At 32.8% G+C, this 17968-nt stretch overlaps 2 protein-coding genes across 2 annotated transcripts; both read right to left on the bottom strand.

The window, feature by feature from the left end:
* Positions 1-947: 947 nt before the first annotated feature.
* LOC123227915 (conserved oligomeric Golgi complex subunit 1-like) lies at positions 948-7289 on the bottom strand. The gene is made up of 6 exons (XM_044653048.1): positions 4921-7289; positions 4202-4396; positions 2770-3050; positions 2388-2567; positions 2022-2199; positions 948-1759 (listed from the first exon to the last, which is right to left on the bottom strand). Exons 1-6 carry the CDS (start codon positions 7096-7098, stop codon positions 1586-1588), a joined length of 3186 nt encoding a protein of 1061 aa, XP_044508983.1. The 5' UTR covers positions 7099-7289; the 3' UTR covers positions 948-1585.
* Positions 7290-9587: 2298 nt separating this feature from the next.
* On the bottom strand, positions 9588-15110 carry LOC123227415 (beta-hexosaminidase 3-like). The gene is made up of 14 exons (XM_044652205.1): positions 14638-15110; positions 14314-14388; positions 13305-13340; positions 13093-13204; positions 12771-12841; positions 12510-12640; positions 12361-12426; positions 11744-11844; positions 11174-11233; positions 11056-11089; positions 10855-10953; positions 10715-10774; positions 10331-10581; positions 9588-10231 (listed from the first exon to the last, which is right to left on the bottom strand). Exons 1-14 carry the CDS (start codon positions 14968-14970, stop codon positions 10065-10067), a joined length of 1596 nt encoding a protein of 531 aa, XP_044508140.1. The 5' UTR covers positions 14971-15110; the 3' UTR covers positions 9588-10064.
* Between the last annotated feature and the right edge of the window lie 2858 nt (positions 15111-17968).

The raw sequence follows: 17968 nt of genomic DNA, 5'->3' as shown, positions 1-17968 counted from the left end.
TAGGTTGATGTTTGAGTTTTTCATTTATCATGAGTATAATTTTAAAATTAAACTAAAATTTGGGTGAGAAATAGTCCTTTTCCCTTATAAATAATATATAAACTTTTAAGTTTGTTCAAAATTATGCTTTAGGATCAAAATAGACTAGTACATCAACACATATAATTAATATTTCTTTTCCTTCAAAGAAATCATTGTCATGGTACATTTTCTGATCTTATTCTCATCAATAATGCCAGAAAAAAGGAAAAAAAGTGCAAATTTCAATTTCCTTTGGCCAAATAACAATTTCCCACCCAAGGTTCAATAAAATAATAATCCTCACCCTTTAAATTTGAAAATTCATTTTCTCACACTTTTGTCAAAGTTAGTTATAAAATTTAACAATTAGAGTGTATTTATATTATTTTATCAAAATATTATAATAAAAACATAATCAACTATATTTTGTACCCACAATTTAAAATATTACAAAAACGCTTTTACTAAACTAAACTATGAATAGATTTAGAAAGGTGAAAATATCTTCCTTTTTTTTTTTTTTTTAATTTACTAGGAATAAACGGAGGTTTTACTTATCTTGTTTTAAAAATTATCATAGTCACTCTATAAAGTATGAAAATATACTTATAACCTCGATATTTATATCATAACATTTATACCCCTAATTTGTTACATTCTACACCCCTATTTATATTTGTACTAGTAATTTTTTATTATTTTTAATTAAAATTAATATAAATAAGTGGTAAAATTATATAATAAAATTTTGGAGCTTGAGGATTTTTTACTTTTCAACAATTTTGTAAAAAATTTAACTTTTTGTTATCGACAGACAGATAGAAAAATGGCTTTTTCAAACTTGACGGTTTAAAAATTGTCTTTTTATTAAACCTTGGGAGGGAAATGGTCATTTAGCCTTCTTTTTTAAACATGGAAAAAGAAGGGAAAAGACTATTAAATCTGTTATTTCACACAACATATATTCAAGATATAACAGTACCACAAGGGATTTTATCCTCTCTCTCCCTCTCTGTCTTTCTTTTCTGTTCTTTTTATATTGAAAACTTTTAAGCAACCAAAAATAAAAAAATAAAAAAATGGAAGGGTGAAATTCCTAAGAGAAAATCTATTAGGGATTTGGTTTTGACTGATGAATTTTCCCTTCCACCAAACACCCTCCTGTGCTGCCTCCTGAATTCTTTACATGATAAAACCTATATCCTCTCCCCTCTCAAATTCTCTCTATATTCACAATAACCAAATTGGTCTATAGAGAAATCAGATCACAAATTTTACCTTTTCGTGGTTCCAACTTCCTCGATTCACAATCTTCCACATGTTTCTTCCTCCTTTTTGGTTCTGGATACGAACATTTTTCCAACAACTTGGATCCAGTGGTCCACTGTGACTGAAAACAGAAATGAATTTTAACTCATATATAATGTGTACATACCCTTTTTCTTGAAATGGATAGAGTTGATATACTGTTTTCGCATAGCATCCGTGTGTTTTGGAAGTTCAGTGTTCCTCTCCACCAAAGTATGTATGAGAAAAGAATGAGACTGAAGGACTAAACAGGCAGTCAAGAATCTGTTCTGGTTGCAGTGAAAGAAGAAAGAAGTCCGGCAGCTTGTGCAGGAAGAATGTCACCAAATGTCGACATGGCAGATGATGATCTATCCTTGAATATGCCAACTTGACCATCTGTTAAAATGGATCCTAGTTTCAAAGTGCTCTCTCCAAATCGGCTGCCTACCTGGTCATAACAAAGGAAACGGATATTAGAAAAGTTTCAGTGACAATAACAATAACATTTTCTTTGTGCATGATCACAAAGGTAAACATCACACCAACATAAGTCAAACTTTTTCTCTGGATTCACCAGGTTTACATATTGTTTGCCTTGTCTGATTTCCCTGATATGGTTTTCACTTTTTACTTATCAAGGGAATATCTGTTTCCAAATCATGCTATTATAACATTCCAGTTTTACAAATAAAATAGGTAGAAAGACTGGCCTGCATGAAAGACTTTAAGAATGGTGCTGCTACCCCAAAACTTGAGTTGTCATTTAAATCAAGGTTCTGAGAGAGCTCTCCGTTGGTATATGCTTTAAGGAAGCCTCTTGAAGTGATATCATCCGAAACAGCTGGAATGGATGTTTTAGTAGTAGCTCTTGAAGAGAGGGCTGGAGCACTGCACATCAAAACAAAACAAAGACCCATATTAAAGAACAGATAATGAAGGCAGAAAATTTATTTTCTTGGGGAAAAACAGAATTGGATGCCAGGTGGGTTGAATTTGTGCTCCTGTGCAGGTGCACATAACTTAAATCACAGCAACTAAATGGGAGGAATCAAATAAAAGAAAATGAAGACACTAACCTTATAGGAAGATATTTGAAGCGAGGAACTGTAGAGCATCTCATAATATTTGACTCAGAATTAGTAGGCAGTTTCTGCACAGTGTCTGTATACATCCGATTTAGTTGCACAAAGAAACCAAAGAGGACAGCATGTCGCAGGTATGCTTGCCTCTCATTCTCCCTCAGATATGGCTCATACCTTGAATGATATAAAGTAAGAAACCAATGTGATAAACACTCAACTCAAAAACTTAAAACTACCACATAATTTCTTAGTCAGATTCAATCATTCAGAAGTAAATTGATCTTCACCATTCCCCCAAAAGACTTTAGGTCAAAGAAAGGCAAACAAATGTGTGGAAATCAATACAGTTATCATACATATGGAAAGAAATTCTTACGTAAGCCAGTCAATGGGATCCAATCTTTGTGCAAAACGATTGATTAAACCATTAACACGCTCTCCAATGGCAGATTTTCTTTGGCTTTGATCCTGCTTCCGCCTGAAAGAAAACTTTGATTTCGGATTTTTGGATAACTCCTCGCTTACATTGGAATCACTCCCAGAAAGAATGTCAGCGGCAAATCTTAAGTCTAACAAAACTTGCAAAATTCCTTTTTCTGACACTTGTGATCCATGTGCCTCTATAGGAGAAAGGAAGTCCATATAAACGTTTATGACCTGCATGAACATTATATAAGCAAGAAGATTAGAAAGACCCTGGTGCAATATGGCAGTAAAACCAGAGATACATTACTGAGCCATGGCAGGAAACAAATTATGGAAAGAAAATCAACAAGAAAACTAAACAATGTAAACAGCTTACTGGATATCTATGTCTAAAATTAAAGATAATAAACACTTCGCTAACTCAGCAAGATACACAATTACTTTTTGGAGAAGCCAGCACTTTACAAATTGAAACAATATAGTGCTTTCTAAACAAGGAGTATTGATTTTCCAAAGATGCAATGTGTTAAGAAAAAGAGAAATAAACTAGTGGATCAGGATCCACAAAAGAGTTAGATCACCTCTGGAGAATGGGAAAAAACTATACAGAGAAAATACTGAAAAATTATTGTTGAATGAAGTAGAGCTGTGAAGTATAAAAAACCCCAAAAAATTGAACAGAAACTAGAATTTCCTGCTTTTACATCTTAAAAAATCCTATTATCTTTCAAGCCAAATGACCAAAAAAGCAGCTATATAGATCCTTGTGGTACTTAGAAAGCAAAAAAAAAAAAAAAAAACCTTAGAAGAATTAACTCTAAGATTTCCCAATGATCCTAGTTTGTTTATGATAAGGGACTAACAAGAACAAAAACCTACCACACCAAGGAACAGAAGTATAAACAATTCAAACCAAAAAACAGATTCATAATAAAGACTGATACATATATTGTAATAAGTATTGATACATATCTAAACATAGAAACTGAAATATCCTAGACATAATTACAAAAAGCAGTTGAAGCAGGAGAAATAGTTCAAGTAATTTTTTTTTAAAAATAAAAACTGGTTATTTTTGTCTTCTACAAACCCTTAGGCTTGGACAAATTTCATAAATTTTAAAACTTGGTTCGAATGTTTAAGAAACCAACCTAACCCTCCAATCTAATCCCACAAGTGAACTTGAGAATCTATAAATTTTCTAGAATTTCCTATCGAAAAAAATCTATATATTCAAATTTTCTTGTTTGAAAATCCAAAAGAATTATTGATAAGATTAATAAATAAAAAACAAGATGGTAACAATGCATTAGAATATATATTAAACTATAGCAAGAATTTTGGAGGAAAGACTATCTCTGACATCAATGCAAGCCGCATACCTTTTCCAATAATTTTGATGCGAATTTTTGCAGAATTGACTTGTCAAGTACATGCCCTCCAATTCTATGAATCTCTTCACATGCTTGGCACAAAAATGTGATGATATAAAGGGAAGGCATGGATGGGAGTGAAATTTTCAGCTCTGATTGGTTCTCCTCAGACTGCTCTTGTTTGACCACTGTCTCTTCCCAACCCTGCACAATACCGAAGATGAGAATAATGAACAGAAGAACTTGTGTAACATAATAAAGAAAATATAATTTCAGCTGATTTTGATATAGATTACAAGCCATCTGAGTAGAAAACCGATATTTGCCAAAACAGTAGAATGCAAACATTTTTTTATTTAAAAAATGGTATCAAACTTCACCTCCATATAATTCACAGAAACTTTTATGTGTACTTATAATGAAAGTGCAAGACCAAAACTCAAGCCAAACAAAATTTAAGTTCGCACATTTATTTACATGCACTTTGGATGGAAAAAAAAAAATCCTGGCAAACTGCTCCAAGTCATGAAGGAAGTGGCACAACAAGGTTCTGCAAATGCACTCAATTGAAATAACAGCTCTTACCTCCCAAAATGCAGTTGTACTGGCCCTAACTCAGGAGAAAGACCAGGCTCACAGTGGCAACCACTGCAGCTCCAGATGTATAGGTATGTCTAATGAGATAGAAGAAAACAATAAAAAATACTTCTTAAGCAAATACTACTTACCCTCAAGGGAGTTGTTGCTGACAATCCATCATCTTGTCCAAGATCCCGTGAGAGAATGACAGAAAGCCCATCAGATAACCATGATATCCACAAGCTGTGAGCTATAATGCAGAGATCTCTCGTGAGTTTAGAAAGTTCTTCAAGTTTTGGGCTTGCACTTTCATTTGCTCCAAGCAACGCAGCAGTAGCAGCTGAACTTTGTTTTCTGGAGCTAGTGGGTGTTTGCCTTCCAGGGGTATCAGGACCATCAGTACCAACTCCAGATTGCCTCAACAGAGGTGACAATTTATCAAAAACAGCAGCCATAGTTTCTTTTCCCCAGAACCTTGGAGAACCAAGTATAACTGGAATGTGCTTTGAGTGGTTGTGGAAAGCAAACAAAAGTCGCCCAATAAATAGTGATTTTTCAACAATGATAGGTGAAGCCAAAGACTGACCATCCTGTGTGCTTTTTTCCATGGCAGCATATAAATCATCAAGCTCCCTCTTGAGTTCTGTCAAGATAATTGACATGCTTTCATAACATTTATTTTGTAGATATGGTGCAAGATCTTTCAACCTTAGAGATGCCTTTGGAGACTCTAAGAAACTCAACAGGTCCTCAAGTACACTCTGGCAGCAATTGTCAACTGCATCTCTGATCCTACTAACTTCAGGACCAAAATATGCATTTAGACAAGTCTGAAAATCATTCTCTTCTTGTGATGCTTTATGACCAAATGCTAGACCAGCCTTCTTAGCAGCAATATTAGGTTCAATAAACCAAACCCCACCACCAGTAGAATGTCTGTTCAAGTATGTTTGGAAATCAATCACTCCACCAGCAGTATCCCCTCCTATTGCTCGAATGGACTCTGCCACATTCACAACTCTGGACAAGTTCTCAAATCCTGAATCAATAATCCTTTTCATCCTCCGAACAAAAGCATCTTCGAAAATCTCATCCCAGAGATCAGAATCATCTTCCAAAATGAGCTCACGTATCCTACTCCAAGGTAATTCAATCTCTGATCCAAACACATTCTTAAGCCACTCCAAACTACCCTCCAACACCTGCTTACTGTCCATGGTCTCACGTATCATCTTCTCAGCTGATCCAAGTTCTTTGCCAGAACTGATTGAATCAATCAAAAACTTGCCATTAATCTTACTAACAATCTCCCCACCACAATCCCTCAACCAACTAAAACATGTCTTGGCAATATAATCTTTTTCAAGTGTCACCATTATAGCCTCTAATTTATCCCTAGATGACTTCCACAACCTAACCTCCTCATCAGGATTCGGAATCCCACCAAATAATTGAGAAGCGGGTGGAGAACCCAAAATAACTTTATAAAACAAAGGCATATCGTTTAGTACTTGCAAAAACAACTCCCCTACCTGAGCTACAGTGATTTGGATAACAGTCAGAACATCACAAAACACAGAAACAACATCAGAAGAAGCAAAATTACTCCCCAATGTTTGAAAAATCCAAGCTTTCCTAGTTTCCAAGAACAAACCCAGAACCTGCTTGGGCTCCAGTTCATCAATCACCGCAACTGCAGCCAAAGCATCAGCATAAGCATTAACTCCAAGCCCTTTATCTAACAAACGCTCTCGACTCCTCTGGGAAATCTGCACCTTAAAACTATCCACAATTTGACACTGATGCTGCAACAAAGGAAAGTTCAACTGATCCATATCTTTATTAACATCAATCAAAATGTACTGCACGTGCTTGGCACGCACATACCTCGCTGCGGCCTCCAAAAACATAAATTCATCCAAACAACCCCAGATATTCTCCGGCGTATCAACTAAGTACTTAACACGACATGCAATGCCATAAATTTTAAGTCTATTAGGGCTAGGGCTGACCAATTTGGGTGTTTCGGCGGACAAAGAGAGAATGTGCGAATGAATTGAAGAAATGTTAGAAGAAATGGACTCACAAGACGATTTCATCAGCACAATCGAATCGGCCGAGTCAATCAGGTCTCGGTAACGAGTTCCCACCAACTGGCGCAACTCCTCCTGCTTCTCCTCGATCTGTTTCTTGGTGGTGAGTTCGACATTTCGGATTTCCGATATCGGCTTGGTGCGGAAGAGCGACTCCGCGTCTCGGTACCCTCCCCCGCCAGGTGTGGCCATCCGGCCGCCTGCGGAGGCGGCAGAAGCTGATAACACTCGCATGATTGTACAGTGATGATAATTATGAAATTACTCACACATTCATTAAATTTCAAATGTGAGGAAGACAAGAGCTCAGCTCTGCTTCAGATCTGCAGTGATAAATCGTCTTCTTAATCTTCTTCTTCTTCCTCGTCTTCGTCTTCAGATCTGAATTGATTTTTGTTGGTTCAGATTTAACTTAAACTTTAAATCAAAGTTTTGAATTTTGTTTGCATTTTGCGTTTTCGTTTCTGGGGTCCCTTGGAAAGATTCTATTATTTTTGGGTACCTTAATATTTCGAGAGAGTTAAGGGACGAAAAAAATTTCTCTAAATACCCCAATACTTCTACAAATTTTATGTACACCATGAGGTCCAAAAAGTTGCAAAATTTTACCCTCATGTTTAATGTTTCCAAATTTTGTCCCGGCATTTTGTAGTAGACTTTATAAATGCTCGATAAATGAGATAACAATATTTAGAGGTATCGAATTATCATTTTTTAATTAAAATAAGCAAATTTTATTTTTTAAATTAAAAAAATCAAACTTTTCAATTTTCTATTAATGAGGCTACATTTTTACAATTTGTTTTTTGAAGTTAAAAAGTTAATCATTCTCTCTACAAAACAAATAATTTTAATTGTATTTGTTCAATATATTTGATAGAAAATATTAAAAAAATTAAACTTTTTTATAAGATATTGATACGGGTCCACCCATAAGGGGTTGACTTAACCCAGTTTTCTTAACTGTCAAAAGATAGTTATTGGTGGTTAATAATTGACAGTTAGACTCTTATATAAAGTTCTAACTGTCTCTTCAAAATAAAATACACCATTTTTTTTAAAGAGAAGATTTCTCTATCCAACACAAAAATATTGGCACAGATCATGTCTCCCTAATTGAAAAAGGCAATACATAGTGCAAATTAAATTGTAGAAATAGACTAACGTCGATATTTTACACCGTATTCGAAGAAGTTTTATCGAAAATTATTTCGGATACACAAATCTTTATTTACAGAATTCATAGAATTTAATCCTGATATATTTAATTATTCCCAACATAAGAAAATCTTAAAGTTTAATTTATTCGATAAATTAATTTGAAAGTTTAAATAGAAAACAATAATAAAGTTTAGTTCATTTAAATGCAAAAATGTGATAATTCTATAGTCCCATGCTTTATTATCCCCTCAAAAATCTCATCTAAGTTCTATAGTTTGCATGTAATATCACTCTTAAATTGTTAATACCGAAAATTACATGAACTAGAAATGCATTGAATCTTGAACATGATTTGACGAAGAAATTTTAGAACAATATTGAAACTATAGTAAACAAAATATCGTTTTAAATGTGGTTTGATTTGTTACTCAAAAATTTACATTAACTATTATGTTATTAGTATTTATGATTACAATTTGACAAGATAATAATATGAATGTTAATGAAAGTGTAGTTCCGATGTCTCTGTAAAATCGTTAATTGATAGGACAAGTGGCACACATGACCATTTATTAATAAGTCGAGAGCCAAAGTTGTAAGTCTCATTATATAATTGAACGATAAATTTTTATTACTATGAATAATGAAGGAACATGCACTCCTAATTTGACAAGAAGTGATTATGTTATCTTGACAAGAAATGAAAGTGACATTTGAAGAAATTATGAGAGTGGTTGTAACTATAAAAGGGGGTTTGGATAGGAGAATAATTTATTTTATATTATTTTATTTAGTTTATAAGTAATAAAATATTCTGATAATATTATATTATTAATGGTTATGTGATAAGTCACCTTCACCTTAAGTATTAAAAGATTATCAAGATAATCTTTATTTTATTATAATTATATTTTTATTTATTAAATTTTTTAAGACAAAAATAATCTTATTTTCAATTAATATAATAAATAACATAAAAAAATATTTTTAAATAATTATATCGAAGCGTATTTAAGTGAAATAATATACTAGTATTCTTTTATTACTTCTAACTAAACACAATAATTATTTATATTTGTTCAGTTTTATCAAATTTTATCAAACATAGTAATAATTTATACCCAATAATTCTTAAAGTAATCTATCTTCAAAATAATCTTTCACTTATAGTAATAAAACATTCTCTAAACCAAACATCTTTTAAAAATTTATTTTCAGACTCTATAGTTAAAAAACATTTTTCCTGAATTGTGTCATAAAATGATTGATTGATACACGATTTTGAAGTTTTTGTTCGTAAATGTTTATATTGATGCATTGTTATTAATAAGTCCTATTGAAAATGTTGATGACAAAAATTCACTAATAAAAAACACTTAAAATTAGAAAAAAAAATTCGATCTAAATAATAAGGAACAAAGTTTTTAAAGTGGTTCGGCATATTATATATTTTTATAACAACGAACCCCACTCAAGATAGATCGTTCCTTCAAGGGCAAACAAACCATACAGAGTAAAATAAATCTCCGGTCTAATGACCTTTCTCATAACCATTGAAGTAGTTAAATCAAGAGGCTGTTATGAGAATAATAATAGGGGGATACAATCTGTCATATCATAGCCTCTGTACCAAGAGCCTACTCTGTTATTACATTATTAAAAATGGATAAAGAGATCTGTTTATGGTGGTTATCCATTACACAATAGAAGATAGAGTTTGAACAAATTATGGAAACAGTTAGAATTGTTAAGAGTTATTCTTAAAGTAAGTCTTAACCCTAAACCTTTACCTCTAAGCAAAGCAATAATTCTATACACTTGGCAATTTTCAGAACGCTAATGCTAAGACACTGAAGCAAAGCAAAGCATTTAATTGATCGTGGAAGTTCAAGCTAACTGTTCACAATGCAAGCTGAAAACGGCGCAGAGTGACAGCACCAATATCTCAGCTGCTTCATTGTTTCAAGAAGTTAAGAATGGTTGTAATATTGAAGCAGTTGCACCGTAACCAGCAGAAGTTGGGAATGTACTTCAGCTTGTTATTGCTTAAAGCAAGAATCGGGTTCAGAGGGAGTACCACGACCATCTGCAGCTACCGGAGCAGCTGCAATTCCTCTTTGATTAAGCAAACACCGGAAGTGAGCCAGCCTTCCAGTAACTCGTGTTGTATCATTTGCCAGCTTATCATAAGGCGTCCACATTCGCTCTTCAACCCAAGAGAGAGCAAAATTGAAAATATCAGTATCGTTAGAATTTTTATATGGTGCTAACAACAAAATATTTAGTAGCCAGATATAACAAGTACCAGCAGCTGCCGCAGCACGTGGCCATATAGTTTCCTGAATATCAGAGGTGTCGACTGTTTCACCCCACATGCAAACCTCACCACCGATAACTAGTTTCTGTTGGCTGGATTCTGTGATATGTGTGAGCGGTTCATTCAAATAGAATTGCTGCCATTGAGTATCCAGGTGGTCCAAATACCACTTGTCCTGGTTGCTTACGATGCACCTTAATCCAGCCTTAACAACATTTTCAGCCACACTACTTCCAAGCCTACAAGATTTTAGGAAGACATCAAATTTTATCAATCGATTTTTTTTTTTAAATGACTAGGTTATTCTACGACATTCTGATATAAGGAACTGAGGGACTGATCGTTTCAGTTGGATTTGAGTGTAGATCATACCAGTTGTGTACCACAGTTTTCTGATTCAATTTTTCCCCGAAGTTGTTGAATGTCTCCTCCCTGTCATGCATCATCTTCATGAGGGATAAGACGTGAAAACAATGTCATTGATCATAAATCTCTGTTCAAAAGATTCATACCAATTAACAAGCTCATATCCATGGGCAAGAGCTATTTTCTGAACTTTCAAGACAAAGTACTGATACGCTTCGGATTCACTTATCCCCTGCTTTTTCAACCTGCACAGACCCTTTTTGTGGTTTATGCAAAAAAGTTCTAAGGAATGAATTGGTCACAATAAATAATGTTTATTTTGAAAGGAAAAATCTAGAGATTGTTACCATTTAGATACATGAGAAGTCGTTTTCCAGCAACCTAACAAATAGTAATGCATTCAACATGAGTTATCAGATCGCCATACTTCATCTATAAGCCCTGAATGTAAAATTTTAAACTTACTTGTATTGACTTCATCACCTCCCAAATGCACAAATTTAAATTTAAAGACTTTCCTGAAATCTGAAACATAATAGTTCAAATAGTATTAGACCATTTTCATAACTTTTTTTCTTTGATGTAAAGCCAAACATATTTATTTATAGAACAAAAAATGTGACAAAAATTCTTCAATTTAGATTTTGTTAGGACTCATATTTAGGTGGGAAGTGGGCAGTTATGAAGGCAATTATCGGCAAGAATAAGAGTGGGGAGAAGGGATTTCAAAAGGAAGGAGGCAATGAAAAATTGGGTTTTATTTGGGCAACTTTTAGTTGATTGAGGGAGAAAACTAACCTCTTGAAAGCCAATGGAAGTGAACAAAGTTTAGTCTCTCAACTGGCTAGACAAATTAGGGAGAGATTTTGGCTTCTCAAAAGCTAAACAACGGAGGAGAAAACGTTAATTGTTCATTATCTGTTTTGTTACTGTTTTGTATGTAAAGGAATATCCACTCTTATCCATTAGTTTTCCGGGTCCCTAACACATTTTTATGACATGATGCTACCATTTTGAAAGAAGTGGTGACATTACCTGAAAGTATTCCATCTATCACTTTGAATGTAAATTCATTACTGATATCCAGTGGCTGTTGACAGTCATTTGATGGCCACAAAGAAGGATAGCCAACTCCCCTAAAAATTAAAGCTATAAGTTACGCACAAAACTTAATGCAAGGAAAATTGCAAAAGCTTCTTTGCATACCATGATGAGCAACACCAAAGAATGAAAATGTAGATATTAGAGCTGCTCATATTTGTTAATAATTTAAGCAGAGCTAATTATAGTTCCAAGAGCAACATAGATAGTATTCTCCTTTTGCTTCTTTGCAAACCCATGTGTGTTGGATGCCAGCACCCGGCAACTATCTCTGATACTTCTACTAACATGTTCTTTGGAGTGTCAACACTTCAACAATTTGCACTGCAGCTTACATATTAATGTTGGGTACTTTACTATTAGCTTAAGCAGTTGGATCAGTTGGTAACTTTAACAGATTTAAAATGGAAATATAAGAAATATAATTCCTGTACGATCATTATCAATCAAAAGCTTGCTGTTTAATCTACTGCACAGAAGAATATGTTTGAACGAAATGCATATCTTCTAAAATAGTTAAAACACTGTAGTGAGAATTGACATGTTAGTACCAAGAGGAAGCATGTCCTGGAACGTCTATTTCAGCCAATACATTGATTCCTCGTTTTCTAGCATAACTGCAAAAAATTGATTATCAATATGTTAGAGGCGACTTAACTAGCATAAAATAAGTGGTGCAAACAAGGTGGTGATCACTTGCCTCACAATCTCAGCTGCATCAGTCATTGTATATCTTTCAGAATCTGAATATGCACCATCCCAAAGTTTTGGATATGAAGGTATCTCCAAAGGAAAGGATTGTGTATCTACAATGTGCCAGTGCAAAACATTCTGCATGAACGCAAGAGGTAATACTGCATATATATTAATTTGCAAAAGCTAAGCTTTTGAACCAAGTGTTAATGGAATAAAGATATCAACCATTTCTTAATAGTAGCCTTGACAGTTCCAACTCACATACCAGCTTTGAGTAGGCCATAGAATCAATAACACTCTTAATCACTGAAACAGGTTGATAATGACGAGATGTATCTGCAGCAATTTGAAATAATCAGATAAACAAATTCATTTTGGAAAACAAAATTTCTAAGCCAAATAACCTTTATTCCTAACTAGTTGAATGCTGCTGTGATAATTATCTGCAGAAGTAGTTATTTGTGTTTAGGACATATCAATTATTATAGATGATTTAAATAGTCTTTAATATACAAAATTGTACATAAGCTGAAAATGACAATAATTACTGAAAGATGCAATAAAGCAAGCATGAAAAAGCCTCTTACCGATTAAGAGCCCTCGAAAAGGGAACCTTGGTTTATCAGAAATGGTCCATGGTGTCATTGGAACTTCTATTATCCTGGATGTGAAGTTGAATTGGCATATTTGGCTCAAGGTCTGTGACATTTCATGCAAATACAAGTACTTTAAGAACTAAGTAGTCTGTTTAAACCTGCAAAGCATCAATGATAATGTGCTGTGAATGATAGCACCTAACCTGAAGAGCATGTAAAGCCCCATAAACAGTCTGTGCCTGCAATGTTTCATAATAAATTTAATATGATCAGAAAGTTGAAAATTGATATATTTCTGTATTTTACATCATGCCAAATGCACAGACAAATGATAGATGCTCAGCATTCATCTTGCACCACCAACTATGCATCATAGACATACGTATCTAAGGTTGCCTGCAGCAGTAATTTCTCATAAAAGTTCGTATTCAATCATAGAATTAAGATGACAGGCAAATGTCTTATTCATTCATAATGAACAGAGATGGTCCAAACCGTATTGGTGTAGCTAAAAAACCATTTAACCAATTTATTCTGCTAAAAAAGCTAATTTGAAGAAATTTCACAGGTTAAGAACCATCCAAAAAGAAATCGCCAAACATGATGATGAACACTTTATTCTTAACAAACTTCACTTATGCATTTCACAATGCAAATCCAACATAGAGTTGGAGAACATTTATCGAGTGCAATCCAAATTCAACAAAATAGCAACATTAGATGAACCAACAATTTAGATTAATGTTGTCTTATAATGTGATACGAATCTTAAAAGAATCACACTTAAAAAATTAGTTGTTGAGACTAGAATCCCACACCAAAAACTCATGTTTTTCGATATGAGATCTAAGTCTCATATCTTGCACTTAGGATCATAATATAATGTATTTAATCTATCATGGTCCACACAATGATTTGGTTAAGACATATAGACATCATTCTTTAAACATAAATACCTTGAAGAAGTCACCCCAAAAAGCATAGAACTATTCAGGCTTCAATTTTGTGATAAAGACTTACCGTCAACATGTAAAGATAATTATTTTATACTTCTCATATTCTTGTCAAATTTCTTGATACATTCATGGCTATTATAAGTCAACAAATTTCCACCAACAAAATTCTAACAACTCACATGCCAACAACTAATCCAAAACACAACTTCACATTAAAAATTAAGAATCAGAAAAAAGGATGGTTGCCCGAGCCTACCTCAATTTGTGCATACGCCGGCTTCTCAGGAGATGGAACAGACAACCTATAAGACTCATCAACCCCATATTGTAACTGCAAAGTAGAATAATCTTATCAGGAAAGAACATCAATCATCCAGCTTCCAAGACAAACTGAATGAAATCTTATTGAAGAATCAAACAATCAAACAAAAGAAGAGCACTGATCCTGTAGCATTAAAGCCAAAATTGAATTAAAAACCACCACAAACAACAAACAAGAACATGTAACATTCAGCATCAAATTGCAAATAAAAGTAAAAGAAAAAAAAAGAGAGAGAGAATTGAACAAACCAAAGCATACCTCATCATGGTCGGTTAAAATGACTACATTCAAGCCCACAAGAATGGAGGAATTATCATACTTGGAAACATTACCATCAACAACATGAGACACATTTAAAAGCTCAATAAACCGAGAGAACCCATCTTTAAAAATCCCAGAAGCGTCACTGTACTTGCTTCCGTGACTCGAAAACTTGAAATCTCCACTCATGTACATGTTTTTATGGCCATGGCTTACAGAATACGGCAAAGGCCAAACCTTTACATCTTCTACATTTCCACATCTTATTCCCACCAGAAACTCAACAAAAACCAACGCAAAAACAAGAACCCACAAAGAAAATCTCCCCATTTTCACCGCAAACTTGAAGCAAAATCAGTTCAACAAATGCATGAAGATATATAATATGTTAATGGCTATGTATGTATATTAAAAAATATGTGATAAAGAAGACTCTTCAAAGCTACCCTATATATATACACACACACGTATATTTATGTATGTATATATGTAGAGAAAGGCAAAAGAATCGGGAGTTCAGAATTGAATGGAGTGGATTAAGGATTGACACTCCTCATTTTTTGAGCATTCGGTAATTGCCTTTCTGAGTAAGAGAGACAAGACATAACTTTTTTCCTTGTTTTGTCATCAAATTTACAGAAAGGGAAAATTTACGGACCAACGTAAGAATTCAACATGTTATTTTAATCAACGTGAGCACACCTAAATGTATCCCAAAAACTTCATTTCATCTTTTTGACGGCCGTTCTTTCTGATATTTCTCTCCGATAGCATCTCTCCTCCTTTCATAGTGGTTTTTTGACATAAAAATCACTGAAAATCTGATCAAAATGATTAAATTTTCACACAAATCTATGCAAAAATCACACAAAATTCGTGCTATAATTAATGCATTGTCTAACGGCATCACATGGATGACACCCACATCTATATGACAACGTTCGATAGATCTGTTCACAGACGCACAAATCATCACATGGATCTATGTGATTTTTGCACAAATCTATGTAAGAAAATTTGGCCATTTTGATTGGATTTTCGATAGTTTCTGTGTGAAAAACCACCATCGAGGGAGAGAAAATGCCATCGGAGAGAAATGGCAAGAAAAACAATTGTAGGAAAGATGAAATGAAGTTTTTGGGGGTCTAAATACAATGTTTCAAAGTTTGAGTTAGAAAGATATTATTAGTTTTTAAAATTAAGGAGAAAAAACTAATATTTCTTTGTTTAAATAAAAATTTTTATATTATAATTTTATCTTTAACTATAATAACCAAAATTAATAGATAAATAAGTATTTAAAATTTTAAAAATTAACTAAAATTACAAGTTTTCACTATACCTTAATGGGACTTAGTCAATTGGCTTTTTTTTATAAAATATAAAAAGATATGTTAAAAAGTAACCAACTTTCCATCAAGACAGCAATCTGGCCTTTTAAAAGAAGAATCAACTTTTTGTTGACATCAGCCCCATGGTTGACCAAGAATTGGAGACTTCCAGAGGTTGGAATACGTTCCATTCCGATCCAATTGTTAACCCTGAGACCGGTTTAGGTTCTAAAACCTTGGAATTTCTGTAAACATTAAGGGGCGTTTGGTTTAAGTTATCAAAAATTATCTTGATAATCTATCTTTTATTCTCTTGTTTGGTTTGTCAGTAATAAAATATTACAGTAATATTTTATTATCAATACTAACGTGACTGTTATCACATTCAGCTTAGATATTTAAAGATTAACAAAGTAATCTTAATTTTACTATAATTATATTATTATTTATTAATTTTTTGAGATAAAAATAAAATTATTTTTAATTAATATGATATATAATATAAAAAATATTTAAAAATAATTATATTCAAGGACATTTAAGTAAAATAATTTACTAGTAATATTTTATTATCTTTAACCAAATACAATAATTATTTATACCTATCAAATTTTATCAAACATAGTAATCATTTATACCCAGTAATCTTCTAAATAATCTATCTTCAAGGTAATCTTTCTATTTTAATAATAAAACATTACTTAAACCAAACGCTCCCTTAGGGGTAAATCTATCAAAATTGGCTCGAATTTGTTTATCAGCTTAATTCAAACAAGCTTGAAATAAATTTAATTTAGGTAAACTTGAGCTTGAGCTCGAGTTTAAGGGTTTTATGTTGTTGAACTTGAATTTAAAAGGTGTTTAATTCATTAAACTCATGAGCTTTAGAAAGTTTAATTTGAAATAATTAAAACGAAGTCGTTTTGATCAATACGTATTCAAAAGATGTTGTTTTGACTAATTTTGATTTAGCTATAGTTTCGAGCCTAACCCAAACTTAAGCTTAGTTTGACACCATAGTTAAACTCAAGCTCAATTCATTTTAAACCGAATCGAATTCGAATTAGTTTAAGGAGAGTTTGTTAAGCTCGAGCCAAGGATTGAGCTTGACTTTTCAAGTCGATCCAAACTTGAGTTGGCCCAAACTCGAATCTAGCCATTAGTTGGAACAAGCTTATGTTGAAATATGCTTATATCGATTTATATATATGTATTATGTTAATTCTGGTAGTCAAAACTCATTTTTTAAACTTATTGAGTTTTACCTATATGTATTATGTTAATTATGGTAGTCGAAACTCATTTTTTAAACTTATTGAGTTTTATGAAATATGAAAATTCAAGCCTTTTAGCTTTTTAATCTTGTCAAAAATTTTTGTCAAATAACCAATTCCCACCAAAGGTTTGATGAAACAACCAATTTTCATCCGTTTAAGTTAAAAAAAGTCAATTTCCTATCTATCTATTAAATTTTTAACAAATTCAGCTTATTTTTTATAAAATTAATGACAAAAAACTTTAAACTAAATAACACTTTACCCTCAATAAAAAATTATTGATACAAATATAGATAGTGCCAATGACATGTAATATATGTTTGGAGGTAAACTGAATTTTTTGAAAAAAATTTGAAATATTTAAAATTTACTTGACCATCAATATTTTCAAAATTGACAATTACACCCCACCATGGATATTAAAAAATATGTGATAAAGAAGAATTTTCAAAGTTATCCTATATATATGAAGAAAAATGAAGGAATTAGGACTTTAGAAGTGAAAGGAGTGGGTTTAGGATTGACAGTCCTTTTTGCCTTTCTGAGTAAGAAAAACAAGACTGATTTATTTTATGGGCCAAAGGACTAGTTTCTACCCAAAGTATGTTGATTTCTTAAGTGTTCTCTTGTTAACTTTAAAAATCCTATTTATCTATCCACGAATGGTTAAAATTAATGGTTTTAAGAATAAAATTGTTATTTTATTTGTAATATTAAAAA

This window comes from Mangifera indica, chromosome 10 (genome assembly GCF_011075055.1).
Source record: "Mangifera indica cultivar Alphonso chromosome 10, CATAS_Mindica_2.1, whole genome shotgun sequence".
Classification (NCBI taxonomy): domain Eukaryota; kingdom Viridiplantae; phylum Streptophyta; class Magnoliopsida; order Sapindales; family Anacardiaceae; genus Mangifera; species Mangifera indica.
The sequence above is the reverse complement of the archived record's forward strand: the minus strand, read 5'-3'. Positions and strand labels throughout refer to the sequence as shown.

Excerpts from the sequence above, each read along its gene's own strand:
- LOC123227415 (XM_044652205.1), bottom strand. The coding sequence starts at position 14,970 with ATGGGGAGATTTTCTTTGTGGGTTCTTGTTTTTGCGTTGGTTTTTGTT. Across the intron at positions 12,427-12,509 it reads GATGCAGCTGAGATTGTGAG|TTATGCTAGAAAACGAGGAA; the intron begins GCAAGTGATCAC and ends AATTTTTTGCAG. Across the intron at positions 11,234-11,743 it reads GATAGATGGAATACTTTCAG|ATTTCAGGAAAGTCTTTAAA; the intron begins GTAATGTCACCA and ends ATTATGTTTCAG.
- LOC123227915 (XM_044653048.1), bottom strand. The coding sequence starts at position 7,098 with ATGCGAGTGTTATCAGCTTCTGCCGCCTCCGCAGGCGGCCGGATGGCC. Across the intron at positions 4,397-4,920 it reads CAGCAACAACTCCCTTGAGG|GGTTGGGAAGAGACAGTGGT; the intron begins GTAAGTAGTATT and ends GGTATTGTGCAG. Across the intron at positions 3,051-4,201 it reads CATCAAAATTATTGGAAAAG|GTCATAAACGTTTATATGGA; the intron begins GTATGCGGCTTG and ends ATGTTCATGCAG.